The sequence below is a fragment of the Carassius gibelio genome, chromosome A19, assembly GCF_023724105.1.
Source record: "Carassius gibelio isolate Cgi1373 ecotype wild population from Czech Republic chromosome A19, carGib1.2-hapl.c, whole genome shotgun sequence".
Classification (NCBI taxonomy): Eukaryota; Metazoa; Chordata; class Actinopteri; order Cypriniformes; family Cyprinidae; genus Carassius; species Carassius gibelio.
The window spans coordinates 27,484,478-27,505,230 of NC_068389.1; the positions used below are offsets into that span (position 1 = coordinate 27,484,478).

At 36.9% G+C, this 20,753-nt stretch overlaps 1 protein-coding gene across 3 annotated transcripts; it reads right to left on the reverse strand.

Annotated features, from left to right (window-relative positions):
* Window positions 1-1,925: 1,925 nt before the first annotated feature.
* On the reverse strand, window positions 1,926-20,398 carry LOC127935147 (zinc-alpha-2-glycoprotein). 3 transcript variants are annotated; one of them, XM_052532757.1, is made up of 6 exons: window positions 20,190-20,398; window positions 19,736-19,972; window positions 19,367-19,633; window positions 9,786-10,064; window positions 8,173-8,298; window positions 1,926-6,997 (listed from the first exon to the last, which is right to left on the reverse strand). In XM_052532757.1, the coding sequence occupies exons 1-6, from the start codon at window positions 20,245-20,247 to the stop codon at window positions 6,942-6,944; spliced, it is 1,023 nt and encodes a 340-aa protein (XP_052388717.1). In that variant the 5' UTR covers window positions 20,248-20,398; the 3' UTR covers window positions 1,926-6,941. The 3 variants fall into 3 exon arrangements, with proteins under 3 accessions (XP_052388717.1, XP_052388716.1, XP_052388718.1); XM_052532756.1 differs by having other exon boundaries at window positions 19,736-19,984; XM_052532758.1 differs by lacking the exons at window positions 1,926-6,997; window positions 8,173-8,298 and adding an exon at window positions 8,339-9,369 and having other exon boundaries at window positions 19,736-19,984.
* Window positions 20,399-20,753: the final 355 nt, after the last annotated feature.

The following is a 20,753-nucleotide window of genomic DNA, read 5'->3' on the forward strand; positions in this document are numbered from 1 at the left end:
AAAACAAAATGTAAAAAAAATAAAAACAGTTGTTTTTAATATAATTTGTCAGTACTTTGCACCTTGGCATCTTTGTGTGTGTGCTTGCTTTTTTGATTATTATTATTATAAAACAAATATTTGAGCAAATCATTATGAGCTCTGAACAGTTTTGCAGAGCAATTAGATTGAGCAATGATTTATCAGAGAATGCACATATCACTCAAGAAGCAAAGACAACAACATAGCTTAAGATAAGTTATAATTTGCATTGTCTGCATTTATAATATGCATTACAGAAGTCATTGTTAGTTTGACTTTGTGACAGACATTGATCTGTTTGACTCAACCAATGGCATGAGTTTGGGGGCGGGACTACATGTATTGTTCAACCAATGACATAAAAGATGAGACTTCAGGAAAAAAGTTTGAAAGTCATTATATTTTTCGAGTGCTGCAGAAATCACACACTTCACTTTTAATACATCAACACACAACACAAGACAGACTACAACAATATGAATCCAGCTCATTTGCTTTGAAAAAGCAGCTTCATTAATGCAGTTGTATAGTAATCATCAGCTTGATCAGAAGCATTTATACTATAAGCTATTATACACTGATTCATAACTGACCATATCTGTTTGCCAGAGAATAGAGAACTACATTTACACATTTTGTTACACATTTAATTGTATTCTTGATCCCATGAAACGTTGAAATGTTGTGTTCCTGTGGCTCAGTAGTAGAGCATTGTGTGAGCAGTGCAAAAGGTTGTGGGTTCAATTTCCAGGGAACACACATACTGATAAAAAAATAAAAATGTCTAGCCTGAATGCTTTGTTAGTTGCTTTGGATAAAAGTGTCTGCTGATTGTAAATGTTTCAAGAAACTCTCAAATGTGAAAAAAAAAGGTCAAATTTCAAGTAAGCATTAAGAAAGATAACACGTGTAAGATAAGTCTATATCATGCAATAATCTGATTACAGTGAAAAACTTTTTTTCTTGCAAAATTAGATTTAGGAATACTATTTCTCTTAAGAATGGACCAAAATTAAAAGAATATATATTTAGACCCCAAATAGCACAGTTATATTACCACATGATATATCTCCAAGATTCTCAATTGAAAAAGGAATCAAACAAGGTTTCCCCATCTCTCATCTTTCCCCTGCTCTTTATTTCTGCTGCAGAAATGCTTTTCATTCTTGTAAAAAATTCAGTTTTTGAAAAATCGACAGTATTTGACAAATAGTTAGTCATCAGCCAATTGGCATATGATACAACAATATTTATGAAAATCATTGATCAAGCTCCAAAAATTATCCAAACATAGAGGGCATCTTGCTTAAAGTGAAATTTCAAAAATGTGAATTTCTACTGATTGATAACTTTTCAACCGTTTATAATATTCCTATAAAGACACTATTAAATACCTAGGTATACACATTACAAATGATAATAGTTGACTTAACCTTAACATTTGGAATACTTTAGATAAAATGTAAGCCCTACTTAAACTTAAATTTTTATTATTGGCAGAATCTTTCTTACAAAAATGGAATGTATTTCTAGATTCAATCTCTTTTGCTAAAAATGCAATAAAAGCTATAAACCAGACTAACTTTAATTTGATCTGAATTCCTTTTATTCTGTGTACTTTTCTTTAAATGTTTAGTGGTGGTATTTGCTGTTCAATCGTGTTAGTAAGTCACTTTTCTTTTTAAAGAAAGAATAAAACATTGAAATATTCAAATGATTGGATTGAAATATGTTTGGTCATATTTTAAGAGAGGGGGATGTTGCATTTAATATGTGATTGTTGTTGTTGTTGTGACCACTAGAGGGCAGTATGTGTTGAATGATGTAAGAGGGCACGGTGTAGAGGAACAGTACATGCTGTGAAATGAAATGAGGTGATAACAATTGTCATTAAAAAGCATGAGTTCATGAGAAAGAATCTCTTTATTTGAGAAACACAACAATGTTCATTTACATAACTTTTTCTCCAATTTAAATGATGTATTAAGGAGGCAAAGTACCAGCAAATACCATCAAGCACACTTTACTCAGATAAATGCATAAGTCATACACTACAGCACATCACATGAATTAAATATTTGCCCAAAGTCAGGAACAAATAAGATAAGGTGACCAGATTTCTGAAAAGAAAACCAGGGACATTTTCTAGTTAAGTTGTCAAAATCTCACTGAAATCTAACTTGTCATTATCTACAAATGTTTTTATTGTTGTGGGCTCCATACATTAACATCATTATTGATACAGTGGTGTTGGAAGACCTGTTTTTTTTTTCTTTCTTTTTTTACAATTACTAAAAAACACACTGAAAAATAGTAAATAGTAACTATTGCAAATAGCCTGGGGTGTAAAAAGTCCACTCCCTAGTAAGAACATCACTAAACATGATTTATAATTAATATAACAAACAATGCTCATTTAAACACATTTTGGACATCTTTAACATTTCATTAAAAAAAAGCTGTCATCCCTACACCAAAACATGAATGTATTTAAATTCTCTTCACTGATAGTATTTGCACTCAGTCATTTTGTGCATTCAGCCAATATACCACAGCTAACAAACAGCTAGGCCTATATCAAAAACCTTATTGGTTCTTTCACATCAAAAGTTGTTTCTGTTTACCATATTTAATGTGGAAAATAACAGCTTTTTTTCTCCAGAAATTGCATCAAGTAAAAGTACAAGTACAAGTCACCCGTTTACATTTTACATGAATAAAGTACAAATACCCCCCAAATTTTTTTCCTCAAGTAAATTGGTATGAAGTAAAAGTACAAGTCATCCGTTTACATTTTACATGAATAAAGTACAAATACCCCAAAAATATTTTTTTCTCCAGTAAATTGGTATGAAGTAAAAGTACAAGTACAAGTACAAGTCATCCGTTTACATTTTACATTAATAAAGTACAAATACCCCAAAAATAACAATTTTTTTCTCCAGTAAATTGTTATGAAGTAAAAGTACCTAGTTTTATTTTGAGTAACTTTAACTTTTACTTCACTACATTCCAAAGCATGAGATCGTACTTTTAACTTCACTACATTTCATAAAACATATCGTTACTCCCTATAATAATATCACGTGCTCCGACACGCAGAAGCGGTGTCTGATTCATCATGAATGAACTGAGTCTTTTCAAAATAAACGTTTAAATCGGATCGCGAATCGCACCAAATGATTCGTTTACGAATTAGAATGATCCGATTGCAGCTGTTCTGGAGTCGACCACTCACTGATCCAAATGAACCGTTTAGTGCGAGTCAGTAAGAACCGGGAGATCTTGTGAGCGCGCGTGCGTCTGATGCATACCTGTCAAGTATCCCGTTTTGGCCGGGAAAGTCACGTATTTTACCCTTCTTTCCCGCCGTCCTCCCGTATTAGTATTTTCCCGTAAATCTCCCGTATTTTTATTTATTTATTTTTTTTACCTGCGTTATTAATAAAATAATAATAATAAAAACATTCCCAATCTGAGCTCTGTCACTAGTCTCGCGATAACTCCCACCTGTAGTAGCCTGTCGCGAGGGGTGTGTGAGGTCAGATGACATGAGTTATAACGTGGGAAAAACAACAACAACAAAAGAAAAAACAGAGACGGATAATGGATGCTACGATAGAGAGTGAAGGCACACCTGCCAAAAAACCAAAACCCATGTGTAAATACCGTGATAAATGGGACAGCGAATTTACTTTTTTAAAGAATGCAAAGTCTGCACCAAATTGGTACAACAACTCACTAAAAGAGTAAAAGAAAAGTTGTGAAATGAAAAGAAAAACTGTAAAAGAAAAGCAATATGAAATGAAAAGAATGTGTGGAATTAAAATAAAATGTAAATGTAAAAACAAGCAATGTTAAATTAACAGAAAATATGCAAATAAGCCTTTAAATAAATGCTCTTCATATATACCCTTTTGTGTTTTCATTTGGGCTATAACACCTGTCTTAAAATGTAAGGGATACTGGAGCTTTGTTGGGGTGGTGGGACTGCTCGCAATGGGCGCTGGAAAATTTCCCTTATTTTCAAATCCAAAACTTGACAGGTATGGTCTGATGTTGCTAAAAGTATATTAATGTCGACATTTAGGATTAATTATTGTCACTGAAAATCATATTAAGGTCAAAATTGTCAGTTGTTTGGGAACTAAATCCGCTGTAAAGAGTGATCTGTTTAAGCCCACTGAAATGCTCGAGTGCAGACGATGCAGACACATCAATCAGCTGCTCTGTGTTTTAGGTAAAACATTTTTTAAAAAAAAACCCATTAAACTAACACAGATTAAATAAAATAACTCGTGCATGTTCAAATTCCCCGCTGCCGTAATATTAACTGTTTTATTAAAATGCTACCATGTCCTATGTGACGTCCGTTTTTATATTGTTTATCAACAGTAAGGTTATACATATGTATATTGTTTGGATTAACTAGACGAGTAGACAGGCATGAATGTTTATTCATAACCGTACTGAAAATCAGTAAATATTGTTAGCTGATGCTAACTGTCTAGCTAACAAGCTTGCTGGTGCTAACTTGAGGTAATTTTTATAAATAATGTCCAAATATTTTTATTCAACCACCTATATATATAGAGAGAGAGAGATTACATCTAGGGACAAAAGTAAGGATGTGATGTTCAGAATATAGTAACTACAGTAATTATCAAAGTGGGAAGGGATGCACCCCGTTTGGCCAGGGGTGTTTTTACACCACAGACAAGATTTGAGAAGTAAAAAAAAAATCAGACGGTCATCTCTGTTTTCTCTCAGGTACATCACAGTGTAAGCTTCACAGTCAACATTACTCTCATCGGCGTAGTCCATATCAACAACAAAAATATATCTTGACTCCATATAGTGGTTATTTTGGAAAAAATCCCAGGTATTTTGAGCAGTGGGATTATTAAAAAAAATATCTGCTAATATAAAATTAAAGTAAGTAGCCTATATAAAATTGCAAACATCTATCTTTCAGTACTCTTTTACTTAAGTACATAAAAAAATTAGTACTTTTGTACTTTCACTTGAATTAAATTGAAAAAGGAGTACTTTTACTTTTACTGGAGTAATATTTTACTATACGTATCTGTATTTTTACTCAAGTACTTGATTTGTGTACTTCGTCCACCACTGAGAAAAGGACTAAAGCAATGCGAAGTAAACAACTGAAAGCCTCGGCAGAGGAGTTGGCAGCACTCCAGGTGATGACATCAGAAGAAACAGCGCTCGACGTCTGTGTATAAAAGACTGAGAGAGAGACTCGACGGACGGATACTGAACAAGCAAAGTATCCCTCGACGCCTGATAACAGCTGATTATACCTTGATTTTGTAACTTTTCTATTGTACTTTGATATAACTTTTGTTAACTTTAATATGTATATATTTTATTATTGACAAGTTATGGTCTGCAAGAGTAGTAATTTAAGAGCCGTAAGCAAGAAAAAAGTGACGTAAAGTGACGTGACATTGAGCCAAGTATGGTGACCCATACTCAGAATTTGTGCTCTGCATTTAACCCATCCGAAATGCACACACACAGAGCAGTGAACACACACACACACACACACACACACACACTGTGAGCACACACCCGGAGTAGTGGGCAGCCATTTATGCTGCGGCGCCCGGGGAGCAGTTGGGGGTTCGATGCCTTTCTCAAGGGCACCTAAGTCGTAGTATTGAACTGACAACAAGGAAGTCTTCAGAGCAAATTGTAAGTACTATTGGAATGCTTATAGTTTTGTCTATAGTCGACTTTCCTTACCTACCTGAGAATAATAAATAAATAGGTAAAAGGTGTATAGATAAAGGAGACACCATAAAACACTAGGAACAACTTCAGTCGGGGACAGAACACTAAAAACCGGGACTGTCCCCGGAAAATTGACCCCTACAATAAGATGCCTGGTAACGTAATTACAAAAAAAGGCTACATTATCTCAATATATCACAGTTTTTAAAACTTTGCTCAAACCAGATAATAAAACCACAACAACCTTGCTTTCAGATGCTGTAGATTTCATTTCAGTAACTGGTCCACAGTAAAAGCTTCACTGCAACCTTACAGCATAAAACCCATTTTCCACATAATATTATTTCTTTCCGGCTGGAACTTTCTAAGGAAAACTGTCCTTTTTTGTTCTCACCAGTGGTGTAAGCAGAATTGTATTTTTGGGCGGTCCTTGGCAATATAATTAGTCAGTATATAAGCAGTATACTCTCCACTACACCACTGTTTTCACTACATACAGTTAACCTGTTAAACCAATTAACAGGTTTTGAACTGTTACTGTTAAGCTCATAATCTTTTTTTATTTTTTATAGTGCAGAATAACATAAAAATGAATATTTTTATGAAATAGTGGTATTTCTTGAGCAAAAGATTAAATACATCTAAATCAATTGAAATAGACATTATGGTTTTTCAGTGGGATTCTAACCTCATAAATAGTGTAGACGTTTGTCTCAACTAGTGATATTTACATTAATATCCAAATGAGAAGTAAATCTGTTTCAAAGCAGTCCTTTGCATCTCCTTCTTATAAGACGTTTCATTTAAATTCGTTTCATCAACAACAACAGAGAGTTATGCTACACTTGTAACTCATGTTAGGTATGTTTTTGATTCTTCGAAGAAACATGAAAAAGCAGCATCATATTTCAACGGAGTATTAAGGCACATAAATGGTCATAATTATGTATTATTATTAAAATAAAAGTAACACAGGTTTAAAATTCTGAAGGAACAATAAAATAAAAAAATAACAAATTGAAATCATACTATATTTTATGCAGATCCAGAAGATTTGTGCGAAGATCCATGCAGTTTCATGTGTAATGAGTGTCCTCAACCACAGTAAATTAACCCCAGTTCAGTCAGTAGATCGATTACAATTAAATTCAGTGCAAAAAACATGACTAAACTGGTGTAATCATGTTCCTCTCTACACCATCATCGCAACCATATCTGTAATCTAGAAACACACAGATTATATGAAAACATGTACCTGTACATCTTTAAAAAAAAATGTATGTATATATAAATATATAATGCCAAAACTGTCCGGCTTGAATTCATAGAGTTTAAAATGTCAAAACAAGGATGTATCAAAACAAGAGATTTCATCCAAGACACTACTGGCAAAACCATTGTTTTTTATACACTGGGCAATTTAAAAAATTTGGGCTATTCCAGTATTTTCTGATTTAAAGAGATCTAACATCCCATCTGTAAAATCTTTGCAATTTTTAAAGTTGCTGTCGACTTTATTTGTGTATAGTGATGTATTTCAAACTGAAAGTGAATACTGAACAGAGGGTGGGGTTTTATTTTTGAGCTCCTCTGTTCTTCCTCTCCGTCGCTCATTCAGAGCAAACTAACTGTTGGAGGGGCGTGGTCAAGGACTTTCTGGCCAAGCTATTCATAGTTTTCACGTGATGTCACATCCTTACAGGATGGGCAAAACAAGGCTTTAATCTACTGACCGCTACTTCAGTTTGCATTAAATAGTAATGTAGTAAAACCTTTTTGATGATGCATACTTTGCACATGCAAGCAGATGAACCCAGAAGACCAGAGAGATGAACCCAGAAGAAGAACACAATATGCAAAATGTAATATTTAATGTTTTCCCATTGAAAACCATTTTAAAGAAAACACTTAAACAATTAGTGGATTGCGTTCATATTCCAAGCTCCTCTGCTTGCCTGTATGAATTATACTGAATTTGTTATTTTAATAACACTGTTTTAAAGCCACATTAAGTGTTTTCACATTAACGTTTTAGCATGTGCGCCTTTGTATTATCCTTGACCTAAATTATCTAGTCCAGTCATGTGACTGAAAACTACGAATGGACAAAGCCATTAAAATGACATCATCAGAGAAGGCATGCCATTCCAGAGCATAAGCAACTGATCAGATTTTGATTAAAGATTACCAAGACAATTTTTTTCAGTGGATTTAATTACATGGATTCATTGTTGACCTTAAGACTATAATGTGACTATAGCTGTAAATTTTGATTTCATGCAAAAAAAAAAGCTGGGGAAGTTTGATGCTAACTTTTTTTTTTTTACACTATTCACCTGTAGAGTCTTTCCTTAAAACAACAATGAACATTATTAATATTGAATATTTATAACTCACCATTTGACTTTTTCTTTTTGTAGATGCAGTAACCAATCACAGCGAGAACTAGAACTAGAACTAGAACTGCTAATCCTGCTATAACAAACCATAGAACTCCTTTTTCACAGTCAATACATGTTCCATCTGCAAAATGAAGAAAAAAAAGATTTTTTTAATCAATATTATAAACTTTTGAACGCAATTGAAGGATTAGTTCACCCAAAACTTCAGATTTGTCCACGTCCTCCTAAAACGCCTTATTTATACACACCCCACATGTCTACGTTATGATGTAGAAAGATTTGCATAACACCGCCCAAATGTTCATGCAAAGAAAGGAGTAACTTTGATTCTCGCTGTAGTATTATTGTGCCATGTTGTGGAGACGTTGTTATGTTTGCAAAAGCAAAACTACTTTCTTTAAAAGACTAAATATTGTATTACTTTAGAAAGGCTAAGGCTATATGAAGATTTCCAAGACATTGAAAGTTCCTAGAAACACAGTTCTCAGCCTTATTCCTTAGCTTGAAATGTGTTTTACCAGAAAACCTTGGAGGGTTTTGAAGAAAAAGCACAATATCATAAAATGTTTAATCAGAGCAACTGAGAAAAACCTGCAATGTACAGCCAAAGACTTGCAAGATGACCCGATGAAAGGAGGAAACCATTTCAAAGCAGTGTGTAAGAAGAACACTAGACAAGTACGGCCTTCAGGTTGAGACATCTTGATGAATACCACTCTTGATCAAGAAGAACAAAAAGCCAACTTGAACTTGATAAAATTCATTTGTGTTGACCTGTGGAGCTCTGGAGGAATGTTATATGGAGTGATGTGACCAAACTGGAACTTTTTGGACCCATGGATCAGCGGTATGTCTGCTGCAAAACAGGCCAAGCTCATAAGCAGAAGAACACCATCTCCATCGTCAAACTTGGAGGTGGATCAGTCCTGTTATGGGGTTTCTTTACTGTAGAAGGAAGTGGAAATCATGACTGTATGAAGGACATCATGGATTCTTTCAAGTATCAGGTCATTTTGACAAGAATTGTGATTCCTTTGGTGCAAATACTGAAGCTGATGATCAATGGACTTTCCTGCAGGACAGTCATCCCAAAGTACACATCCAAATCTACTTCTGCTTGGTTCAGGGATCAGTCATAGAATGTTCTTAAGTGGCCTGTTCAGTCTTCAGGCTTAATTCCAATTGAAAATATCTGGTTGAAATTGAAGAAAGCAGTGGCAATGTGAAAACCAAAGATTATCAGTGATCTGGAAGCTTTTTCAGGTGTGGAATGGGCCAAAACTGTAGGTGACAGAAGCTTCTAAACACTTACAGACAGAGTTTATTGGTGATTTTAAAGAATTAAAGATTCTGCACAAAGGGGGTTGAATAATTTTGAACATGAATGTTTAGAGTCAATTTGAATTTTATCATGATTCATCAATGTTCCATTCTCAGAATCACTCAAAAGTGTATTAACAAACTTTCTCTAATACTTTACTGATGCCTTTGTTGAACTGATTTCATTAAATGCTGTTCTCCGCAGCAAAATGTCTTGCAAGTCAAGGGGGTTGAATAATTTTGAACACAACTGTATTTACTTAAGATGGTATTTATGATGATATTTACCCCAGTTTACTGACACTGGTTCTGTCAGACTGCTGTGAATGACATGACAGTCATAAGATCCTCTGTGGTTTCTGTCGATCTTCACACTGGATCTCATCTGAAAGGTTTCATCATCATTGGGTCTGACTCCAGATGATATTTGGTTCTGAATATTAATTCTGTTCAATCTGATGTTCATCTCAATATCTCTGGGGTAGAAACCAGTGACCAGACAGATCAGAACCAGCTTACTGTGATCATCAGGAGCTTTCTTCACAAACAAACCAACATCTGGTGAATCTGGAGCAGAAAATCATAATGCAATTAGCAAATAAACATTTACAAATAATTTTCTTGCCTCAGTGGTTTCTGTGCTCTGCTTTTGTGATCCACATGACAGGAACATGAGGTTTAATAAATTATGACAAAAAAAATAAAAGGGGTCATTCTTTGGAATGTTACAAGATCTTGATGCATAAACAAAATCTGTAAAGTTGCAAAGATTAAAGTCTCAAATCCAAAGAGATATTCTTTATAAAAGTTATATATATATATTTAAAAAAAACTATAAAAAAGACTTGTCCAGACCCTACTGAAGCGGCTCGTTCTATGCATCAGTTGTTGATTGAAAGTGAAAGTAACATTTGCTGTAATTGTCACAACATTATAATAATGTATAATTTGTTTTCAACCAATGTCATAATTTAGAATTATAAATCACATTTAGTATTATTTAGTGATTTTACTTGGTAAAAGTGAAGTGCTTTTATTTTGAAGTTTCCGCGCAAGGTCTTATGGGGACGTACGCGTGTGAGAGAGTCGTCAAGCTAACAGCAAGAGAAGCATGGACAATTTAATGCTCTGATAAAAGTGTTAAGGTTGATATAGTGGATGTCAGCGATCTAAGGAAACATTTATTCCCTTGTGTACAGCATGCAGCCAACGAGGTATGCTGTTTTGTGTCTGTATTTTACTTTGGTGAACGTTATTTTACATGCTGCGCATGCCATTGTATGTTCATATTAAGCTAATGCAGTCTTTTATTTTCTCGTTATACTGTATGTTTAGTTTTCACGGTGGATATGGAGAATAAGCTTCAAATAAACCCGTTGCAAGAAAACCATTTGTGTCTGCCAGTTCTTCGAGGGAATTACAGTGAAAACTCGGACTGTTCATCAACGCGAGTGGACATTAATCGATAGCGTGCAAGTTCAAAGAATCAGCAACAGCCGGTAGCGCGCAGAACTGTCATCAAAGGACTGAAGCCGACAACATGCACGCACGCAGACAGAAGTAAGATGACGCACAGATCTTAATGAACAACGTTTTCAAGACAAAGCCATAAAGAACTGGAACACTAATAAGTCAAGGGTGATCTAAGAAGAGGGCTTCTGTTAAGGTTTGCCAAAAAGATTTGCGTCAATATAGCATCTGTGTGTGTAGTAAATGTTTTGATTTATGTGACCATGTAATATACATTGAAGCTTGCCATTTTGTAGATACAGTGCCAGAGTTAAAAGGAAATTATACTCAAGTTTAAATAGTGTGTTTAGAAGTGAAGGTTATTGGTCATTTAATATTTAAGTGTCTAAGTCTATATTCTCTACAGAGTTAATGCATAATAAGAACATTTTGAAAGGTAATAATCAAAGTTGAGTTAAGCTGGGGTTTTCTTTTTTTTTTTGCACATTTTCTATTTTCTAATCACATTTGAACCTCATTGAAAACTGAAATTTGAAAATCATTTAAGCTTAGAAGTAACAATATGTAAGTGACATTTACATTTGAGTCAGCGTTAAAGGCAAACATAAGTTTAATTAAACAGTTTAATTACAGCCTTTATTTAGAAAAGTGGGTCAATTTAAAGGATTAGACAATGTCAGAGTCAAGTGAGCCTACAACTCAGGTTAGGGAAAGCATAGAAGAAGATCAAGTTGGTGTTGCTGAAGTCCAGCAAGAGAAAGCGCACCAGCCAAGACGAAGTCAAAGAGTCAGAACTCTAACCGAAAAAGGTAGAGAATTGCAAGATGAAAAAACTAAAGCGCTTCATCAAAGGTTCAATTACATTTATGATAAATGGAGAACCCAAGTTAAATCTTCAAAGAAGTCATTATCACAGTCAACAGAGCCCTTACCTGATGATCTGCTTAATGACATCATCTTTCTGCAGACGTTCAGCGTGTTTATGATGAACTACGTGACGTCTCAATTCCAGAGCAAGACACGCGTCGAAAAGTGGATCTGTGTGTAGAGATTTCCAAGTTCATTGTATCCAGAGCCTCAAGTCGACTGGATGGAAAGATTCCAGAAGGAGAAAAACAAGATTGGCCTGAAGCAGGCTCTCTCTTCGACTCAAGTACATACAAATCAGGTTCTGTCACTTCTTTCTTGAAAAGCAATTCGGTGCATTCAAGTAGGTCTTCTGTTAAACGACAAGAAGCTGCTGCTGAAGCTGCTGCAAGCCAAGCTGTTCTGAAAGTGTTACAAGAACAAGAGAAAGAACAATTGGAAATACAGCGCCTAGAAGCAGAAGCTAAAAGGAAGATAGCTGATCAAGAAGCAGCAGCAGTAAGGCGTTGTTTAGAACGAGAAGCAGACGAAGTGAAACGAAGACTACAGAAAGAGGAAGACGAATCTAAAATTAAGGCTCAAATGGAAGAAGAGTTTGGAGCTCTACAGAAAACTCTGGAAGAAAAACGGAGGAAGATACAGCATCTGGAGGCAGTAAAAGGTCTTAATGCAGCACGAGCGAGAATGCAGGTATATGATCAAATGAAAGTCATAGAAGAAGAACGGAAAGACATACTGGAGCATGAGATGGTAGCAGATAACAAAGTCCCGGCTCCTTCAAATCCTCAGGCTCTACGTATGACCTCAATCCCACAAGCTATGACCACTTCAAATGAAAGTACATCAGAGCTCATTAAGGTGCTTGCAGGCGCTTTAAGTGCCAACAGAATTCCAGTTCCTGAACCTTCAGTTTTCAGTGGTGATCCATTGCAATACAACGATTGGAAACTCTCCTTTGAAACACTGATCGACTAGAAGAACCTTCAAGACAAAGAAAAGATATACTACCTTCGAAGATATGTGAGTGGAAAAGCTAAGAAAGCACTCGATGGTTATTTTCTTCTCGGAACTGAGTCTGCCTATGTTGCTGCATGGGAGATTTTGGAAGAGAGATACGGAAACCCATTTACGATTGCAAAAGCATACAGAGACAAGCTCCAAGCGTGGCCCAAAATAGGATCTAAGGACAGCCTTGAGCTCAGGGAGTTCAGTGATTTTCTCCGTAGTTGTGAAGCTGCCATGGTTCACATCAAGGCATTGGAAATCTTGAACGACTGTAATGAAAACAGGAAAATTCTCTCCAAGCTACCTGATTGGCTAACGGCAAGATGGAATCAGAAGGTTATCGAAGTAGAAGAAGAGATTAACCAATTTCCCTCCTTTAGCCAATTTGTCAAATTTCTGGCAAGGGAGGCCAAAATTGCCTGCAATTCTGTCACATCATTGCAGTCACTAAAACAAGGTGAAGCTGAAAACCCAAAAGTCCAAAAACAACAAAACTTCAGAGCAAAGACACTGACCACAAGTTCCAGCGAACAGACTTTTATCACATGCACTTTCTGTAAGAAAACTGGGCATACTTTGCACAAATGCAGGAAGTTCATGCAGAAAGCAGTTTCAGACAGAATCAAATTCATTCGAGTTGAAAGTCTATACTTTGGGTGTCTCAGGTCTGGTCACCAGTCTAAGAGCTGCAACAGTAGAAGTGTCTGCGACATTTGCAATAAGCGGCATCCTACCTGTCTGCATGAGGAGCGAGACAAAAAAGAACAAAGACCGCCACAAGCCAAGCAAAATCCAAGTCAAGAAAGATACAGAGAAATACCTCAATCATCCCAACATGAAGAAACCACAGCTGCTACTTCCAATAGAGTAATACTTGGTGAAGCTAATGCACAAACAGCTGCAGTAATTCCTGTCTGGCTTTCATCCTTAACTCAACCAGAAAAAGAAGTCCTTGTATATGCTCTGTTGGATTCTCAAAGCGACACAACCTTCGTTCTAAGCGAAGTAGCTGAAGTCTTGGAAGCAGACAAAGAACAAGTGAAGCTCAAGCTCTCTACTATGACCTCAAGAACCACAGTAGTAAGCTCTCAAAGAGTAAATAACCTACAAGTCAGAGGCTTTTACTCCGGTAAGAACATCTCCTTGCCACCCGTCTACACACGCGAGTTTATTCCAGCCAACAAATCGCACATACCTACAAACGAAACTGCTAAAGCATGGTCCCATCTAGAGCACCTCCAAGAAGAGATTGCACCTCTGCAGGACTGTGAAGTAGGTCTGCTTATTGGGTATAACTGCTCACAAGCTCTACTTCCAAAGGAAGTTGTGTTTGGCGAAGATCATCAACCTTATGCACAGCGTACGGACCTTGGATGGAGCATTGTTGGCCATAGGCATCCCACTGTAGACTACGGTGATGCCATCGGAATTAGTCATCGCATAGTAGTGAGACAAGTGACACCAGGTGTGGAGCCTTATCTCAATCTCAAAACTGAAGAACACTATGTGAGCCGAAACAAAGTAAAAGAGATCACTCACTCAGACATTATAAAGGTCCTTGAGTCTGACTTCTCTGAAAGAGCTGGAGAAGATAATCTGGTGTCTCAAGAAGATTTCAAGTTCCTGACAAAGTTGAGAGAAAACATCACACAGAAACACAATGGTCACTACGAAATGCCATTACCGTTCAAAGAGGAAAGACCCAAATTACCTAACAAAAAGACATGCGCAACACATCGACTGCACTGTCTTGAAAGGAGATTAAAGAAAGATCAACAGTATTACAAAGACTAGATAAACTTCATGGACGATATTATTTCACGTGGTGAAGCGGAAAAGGTCCCAGAAGAAGAAATTGACAACAGTCCGGCCTGGTACATTCCACATCATGGAGTTTATCATCCACGAAAACCAGGAAAAATACGTGTAGTATTTGACTGTTCTGCCAAGTTTAAAGAAACATCTCTCAATGACTACCTGCTTACCGGTCCTGACTTGACAAATACATTGGTGGGTGTTCTATGTCGCTTCAGAAAAGGTTCCATTGCAGTCATGTGTGACATTGAAAGGATGTTCCACCAGTTTCACGTGAAAAGGGAAGATCAAGATTATTTAAGATTCCTTTGGTGGGAGAATGGCAACTTGGAAACCATACCATCAATTTACAGAATGAAGGTCCACTTGTTTGGAGCAGCCTCGTCTCCTGGCTGTGCCAACTTTGGCCTGAAACATCTGGCAGGACAAGGACGAGGTCAGTTCAGTGAAGACTCCATACGCTTCATTCAAAGAAATTTCTATGTTGATGATGTTCTTGCAAGTGTCCAAACTGAGAAGGAAGCCATTCAGCTTGTTAAAGAATCAAGAGAACTTTGCTCCACTGGCAAGCTAAGACTCCACAAGTTTGTTTCCAACAGTGACATAGTGATGGCAACCATCCCAGAAGAAGAACGTGCCACAATCAAAGATCTAGACATGGCCTTGAGTTCACCGCACATGGAGAGAGCTCTAGGAGTAGAGTGGTGCATCACATCAGACTCATTCAAATTCAGAGTTCAAGTAAAACTTAATCCACTAACAAGAAGAGGTGTGCTCTCTACTGTAACCTCTGTGTATGATCCCCTGGGGTTCATGGCACCCTTTGTCCTTTTGGGGAAACAAATACTCCAGCAAATGTGCAGAGAGAAAATTGGCTGGGATGAGGAACTTCCGGAAAACCTAAGACCTAAGTGGGAGTCCTGGATCAGAGACCTGCCCAATCTTGCTGAAATGCAAATCAAAAGATGTTTTTTACCTTCAAATTTCGGCAAGGTGAAAGGATATGAACTTCACCACTTTGCAGATGCAAGCGTCTCTGGCTACGGTGAATGTACCTACCTTCGAGCCATTAACATGTCCGATGAAGTTCATTGCTGTCTGGTAATGGGCAAGTCAAGAGTGTCACCAACCAAGGTCACAACTATTCCGAGACTTGAGCTTTCTGCGGCAGTTGTTGCGGTTCGAACTAGTGACATGCTCCAAAGGGAATTAGAAATCCAAGATCTGCAAGAGTTCTTTTGGACAGATTCCACAGTCGTTCTTGGCTACATAAACAACGATGCCAGAAGATTTCAAGTTTTCGTAGCCAACCGCATACAGAGAATCAAGTCAAGTACAATGCCTGAGCAATGGGCTTATGTTGCCTCTGAGAATAATCCGGCAGATCATGCCTCTCGGGGTTTAACTGCAGAGCAACTTAAGAACTCAAACTGGTTCACAGGTCCAAAGTTTCTTTGGTGTAAAGAACTACCTGAAAGAGAACCCAAGGTGGGAGAAATTAGACCGGATGATCCCGAGCTTCGCAAGGTGCTTGTGTGTAATACTAAAGCCAAAGAAGATAGATCTTTTCTGGATCGCCTACAGAAATTCTCTGATTGGTCAAGAGCAGTAAAAGCAGTTGCCAGATTGAAACGACAAGTCAAAGAATAAAAAGGTGTGAAGCAAAGAACCAACGCAGCTACAAGCTTAGAAGAAAGGAAAGAAGCAGAACTCACTATCATCAAGCTAGTTCAAGAAAAAGCATTCTCAGAGGAGATAAAAAGCTTGAAAGCAAAACGGGTAGTTACCAAGACCAAAGACAGTAAGCTGTATAAATTGAGTCCTTTCTTGGACGAAGAGGGTATTTTAAGAGTGGGAGGACGCCTAAGTCAAGCCACGTTACATCCACATGTGAAACATCCAGCAATACTCCCAAAGAACTGCCACATATCAGTCTTACTCATTGAGCACTTTCACAAAAGAGTACAACATCAAGGACGTGGAATGACAATAAATGAACTGCGAGCTAATGGATGGTGGATCCTGGGATGCAGCAGTGCTGTCTCATCACACATCTCCAAATGTGTCAAGTGCAGAAAGTACAGAAGAGGTACTGAAGAACAAAGTATGGGTGACTTACCACAAGACAGATCGGAGATAACTCCACCCTTCACTTACGCAGGCATAGACTTTCGGTCCAATCTATGTAAAGGAAGGAAGAAAAGATCTCAAGAAATATGGTCTCTTACTTACCTGTCTATGTTCAAGGGCCATACACATAGAAATGATTGATGACATGACAACTGATGCATTTATTAATGCTTTAAGGGCGTTCATTGCCATAAGAGGAAATGTGCGTCAACTAAGATGTGACCAAGGAACTAACTTTGTTGGTGCAAGGCGAGAGTTTGCAGAACTCCTGAAAGAAATGGATCAAGAAAGAGTAAAGGCTCTAGGATGCGAATTTTTTATGAACCCTCCAGCGGCAAGTCAAATGGGCGGTGTCTGGGAGAGACAAATAAGAACAGTAAGGAGTGTTCTAACTGCTATACTTGACCAGTCATCGCGAAGGCTTGACAGCACCTCTCTAAGAACATTCCTGTACGCGGTTATGGCTATTGTTAACAGCAGACCACTCACAGCTGAACATTTGAATGATCCATCTGGACCTGAACCTTTGACTTCGAACCACATCCTTACAATGAAGTCAACCATTCTTCTGCCTCCACCTGGACAATTTGTTGGAGAAGATCTCTATCTTCAAAAGAGGTGGCGTCGAGTGCAGTATTTGGCTAATGAGTTTTGGACTCGATGGAGGAAAGAATATCTATTAAACTTACAACCAAGACAAAAGTGGCACATGGACAAAAGAAACTTGAAGGTCAATGACATCGTCCTTCTACAAGATGATCTGATACCACGCAACGAATGGAAGCTAGCAAGGGTCACAGAAGTCTATCCAGGGTCAGATAGTAGGGTGAGAAAAGTAAGGTTGCTAGTTAGTAACACTACATTTGACAAAAAGGGAAAATCCATAACTAAAACAGTGTTTCTTGAAAGGCCCATACATAAAGTTGTTACTCTGCTTGAGGCAGACTAAGGAGTTTATTGTTTTTATTGAAACTCTATGCTAAATATTTAAATACCAAAAGGTTAGAAGTTTTGTTTATAATTTTATTGGCAACATCCATTATGTGTAGAGAAATCCACATTAAGGTTTGTGTGTTTTGGTGGGAGTGTAATTGTCACAACATTATAATAATGTATAATTTGTTTTCAACCAATGTCATAATTTAGAATTATAAATCACATTTAGTATTATTTAGTGATTTTACTTGGTAAAAGTGAAGTGCTTTTATTTTGAAGTTTCCGCGCAAGGTCTTATGGGGACGTACGCGTGTGAGAGAGTCGTCAAGCTAACAGCAAGAGAAGCATGGACAATTTAATGCTCTGATAAAAGTGTTAAGGTTGATATAGTGGATGTCAGCGATCTAAGGAAACATTTATTCCCTTGTGTACAGCATGCAGCCAACGAGGTATGCTGTTTTGTGTCTGTATTTTACTTTGGTGAACGTTATTTTACATGCTGCGCATGCCATTGTATGTTCATATTAAGCTAATGCAGTCTTTTATTTTCTCGTTATACTGTATGTTTAGTTTTCACGGTGGATATGGAGAATAAGCTTCAAATAAACCCGTTGCAAGAAAACCACTTGTGTCTGCCAGTGCTTCGAGGGAATTACATTTGCCAAGTGTGGTAACCCACAATAAAAGAAAAAACTAATCTTCGTAACAATTTGCACTAACACCTTTAAGTAAATTTAAAGTATTGAACCAAGTAAGATCTACTTAACTATATTAGTTAAATTTAGCAAAGGAATTAAATAAATTTAACATGGCCAGTTAAATTTTTATGAATAATATCTACTTAGATATTTACTTAAATGCAATAATTCCAGTTTATAAAAGAAAACACCTATGCTATAAAAGCATGATTCACTTGCAAACAGCTTGTTATCCTTCAAAGATAATATTTCCACCAAGATTACCCACCTGGACACAGAGACCTCGATACCTGGTACACATTACGGTAGCAGACAGTGGGTAGTGTTTATTTATAAATGGATCATTTTAAGTAGAAAATGAACTCCAGATGACAAAACAGTAAGCTACTAAACCTAACAACAAAAGCAACCATAAAACAGTCTAAATACAACTCGAAAACAGTGAAAGATGTAACCTTTTAATTATTCATGACCCAGTGCATGATGAAAATATGGGATCATAACTTTGATATGTACTTAAAGAATCCTTGTAAACATAAACAACTGCAAAAAAAATATACTTATAAGTTCAAACTTAAATTTCTACAAGCTTAAATTGAGTACTAATATAGACTTTACTTTTTTTCTTGCCTTAACTAAATTAATGTAGAAATTACATTTGTTTTTATTTGTATAATATTTACTTCACCACAAAGTCATTTTTCTCAGTGCATACTCTGAATTGGTGCTCTGCATTTAACCCATCCAAGTGCACATGCAAAACAACACACAAAAGGGGACACAGATGAATGCAAGCTTGTTTATGCAGAAGCTTATGCAGAATAAATAGAAATCCTGCATGTCACCGGAGAGAAGACTTTTAATTCACCAGAAGATGTGGTTATGCCATTATTATTAAACATTACAAGCTGAGACGGGAGCTAATTAAATTATCTGATTAAAACTTACTCTTCTTTGTGTTGTTAAAGCTGGAGATCCAGTCAGTGCAGGTCTTCAGGTAATGGTGCAGGAGTTTATTGCGTCCAGTTTGCTGATCCCATTTGATTTTGGTTTCTTTAGCTTTGGGGTTTTTCTCAATCCACTGCTGAGTGTCAGAATCAAAGGACATAAAATCCTCTCCATCAAACCCATATTCATCAAATGCTCTCAGACTCACTGTTCCTTCAGGAGATTTCTCTAGTTCACAACCAATTACTCTCTGAAGAACATGGGGCTCTACAATCACAGAACAACACTCGTGAGAAACTTACAGTACATAAAAAATACAAGACGTTTTATAACATGCCCGATAATGGATGACTAAAGCATGAAACTCACCAAAGCACTGAGAGTCTGTGCAGTTTGACAGAGATTTTAACTGATGAAGGAACCAGTCTCTAGAATCAGGTGGTTCTTCAGGAGGATTGATCCAGTTATCTGCAGTCAGGATCCAGTCTCTTTCTTCATTACTGTAGTGTTTGATCTGTCTGTCATCAGCAACAGCTACAGCACTGAACTCTGGGAAAGTGTCTGCTTTGGAAAGTGCTGTAAACTTGAAGTGGAGGTAATGATCCTCTGAAAAACAGACTTTTAGTGTATAAAACACATGCAATGAGAAAAGGTGAAAGGACTGGCACATTGTGGATAAAACTGAAAAAAAAAAACCTCTAAAGAACACTGTAAAATGTTAGTTTAGTGTTTACATTATATTGCATACTATTACAAAACTATTTATAGTGTGTTTGTAAATGACTGTCGTTTGTATACCGATACTAATAAACCGTGTTCTTACCTTGCTGAGCATCGCCAAGATACAGTAATACAAACATTAATACAAAACACAAAAACATTATACACAGATTTTTAAAAAAAACTAGAACGTATCCATTTATTTGTTCTTAACATTTTCGAAATTCGCCATCAGCCGAGCTAGAGTACATCAACATGTAAGGTTCGTCTCTTCCGGGTTTTACTGCGAGGCGAGCACTACTACCTCTCACTGAAATTATACTTTCGCTTTCACTCCTGAAGTCTTCTGTAGCGCGTTGACGCCACGTATGTACGTACGTCACGTACGTGTGATTACCGCGCATGCGCAGTAACGTATATGTAGTTATTTACCGTAAGTACGATTGTGCGCCGCATAGACATATAAATACATAGACGCCTCATTGGCGCTTTGAGCCGTTGCCGCGATACGTCAACGCGTCCGCCATGTTAATGAGGGCAAGACTGCCTTAAAACAAATGAGAGTAAACGGGGGAGCTGCGGTTTTTACTGAATAAAAACACAATAACGTTCACATTTATCAACCGATTTCAGAGGTTTGTGATCTACGTGCAGTTAAAAAAAAACT

Bases quoted from the DNA above. Each gene is read 5' to 3' on its own strand.
- LOC127935147 (XM_052532756.1), bottom strand. From the start codon at position 20,247: ATGTTTTTGTGTTTTGTATTAATGTTTGTATTACTGTATCTTGGCGAT. The intron at 19,985-20,189 runs GTAAGAACACGG...ATACACTAAAAG, and splicing joins TCTTGGCGATGCTCAGCAAG to TCTGTTTTTCAGAGGATCAT. The intron at 19,634-19,735 runs GTGAGTTTCATG...CTGTGATTGTAG, and splicing joins CACAGACTCTCAGTGCTTTG to AGCCCCATGTTCTTCAGAGA.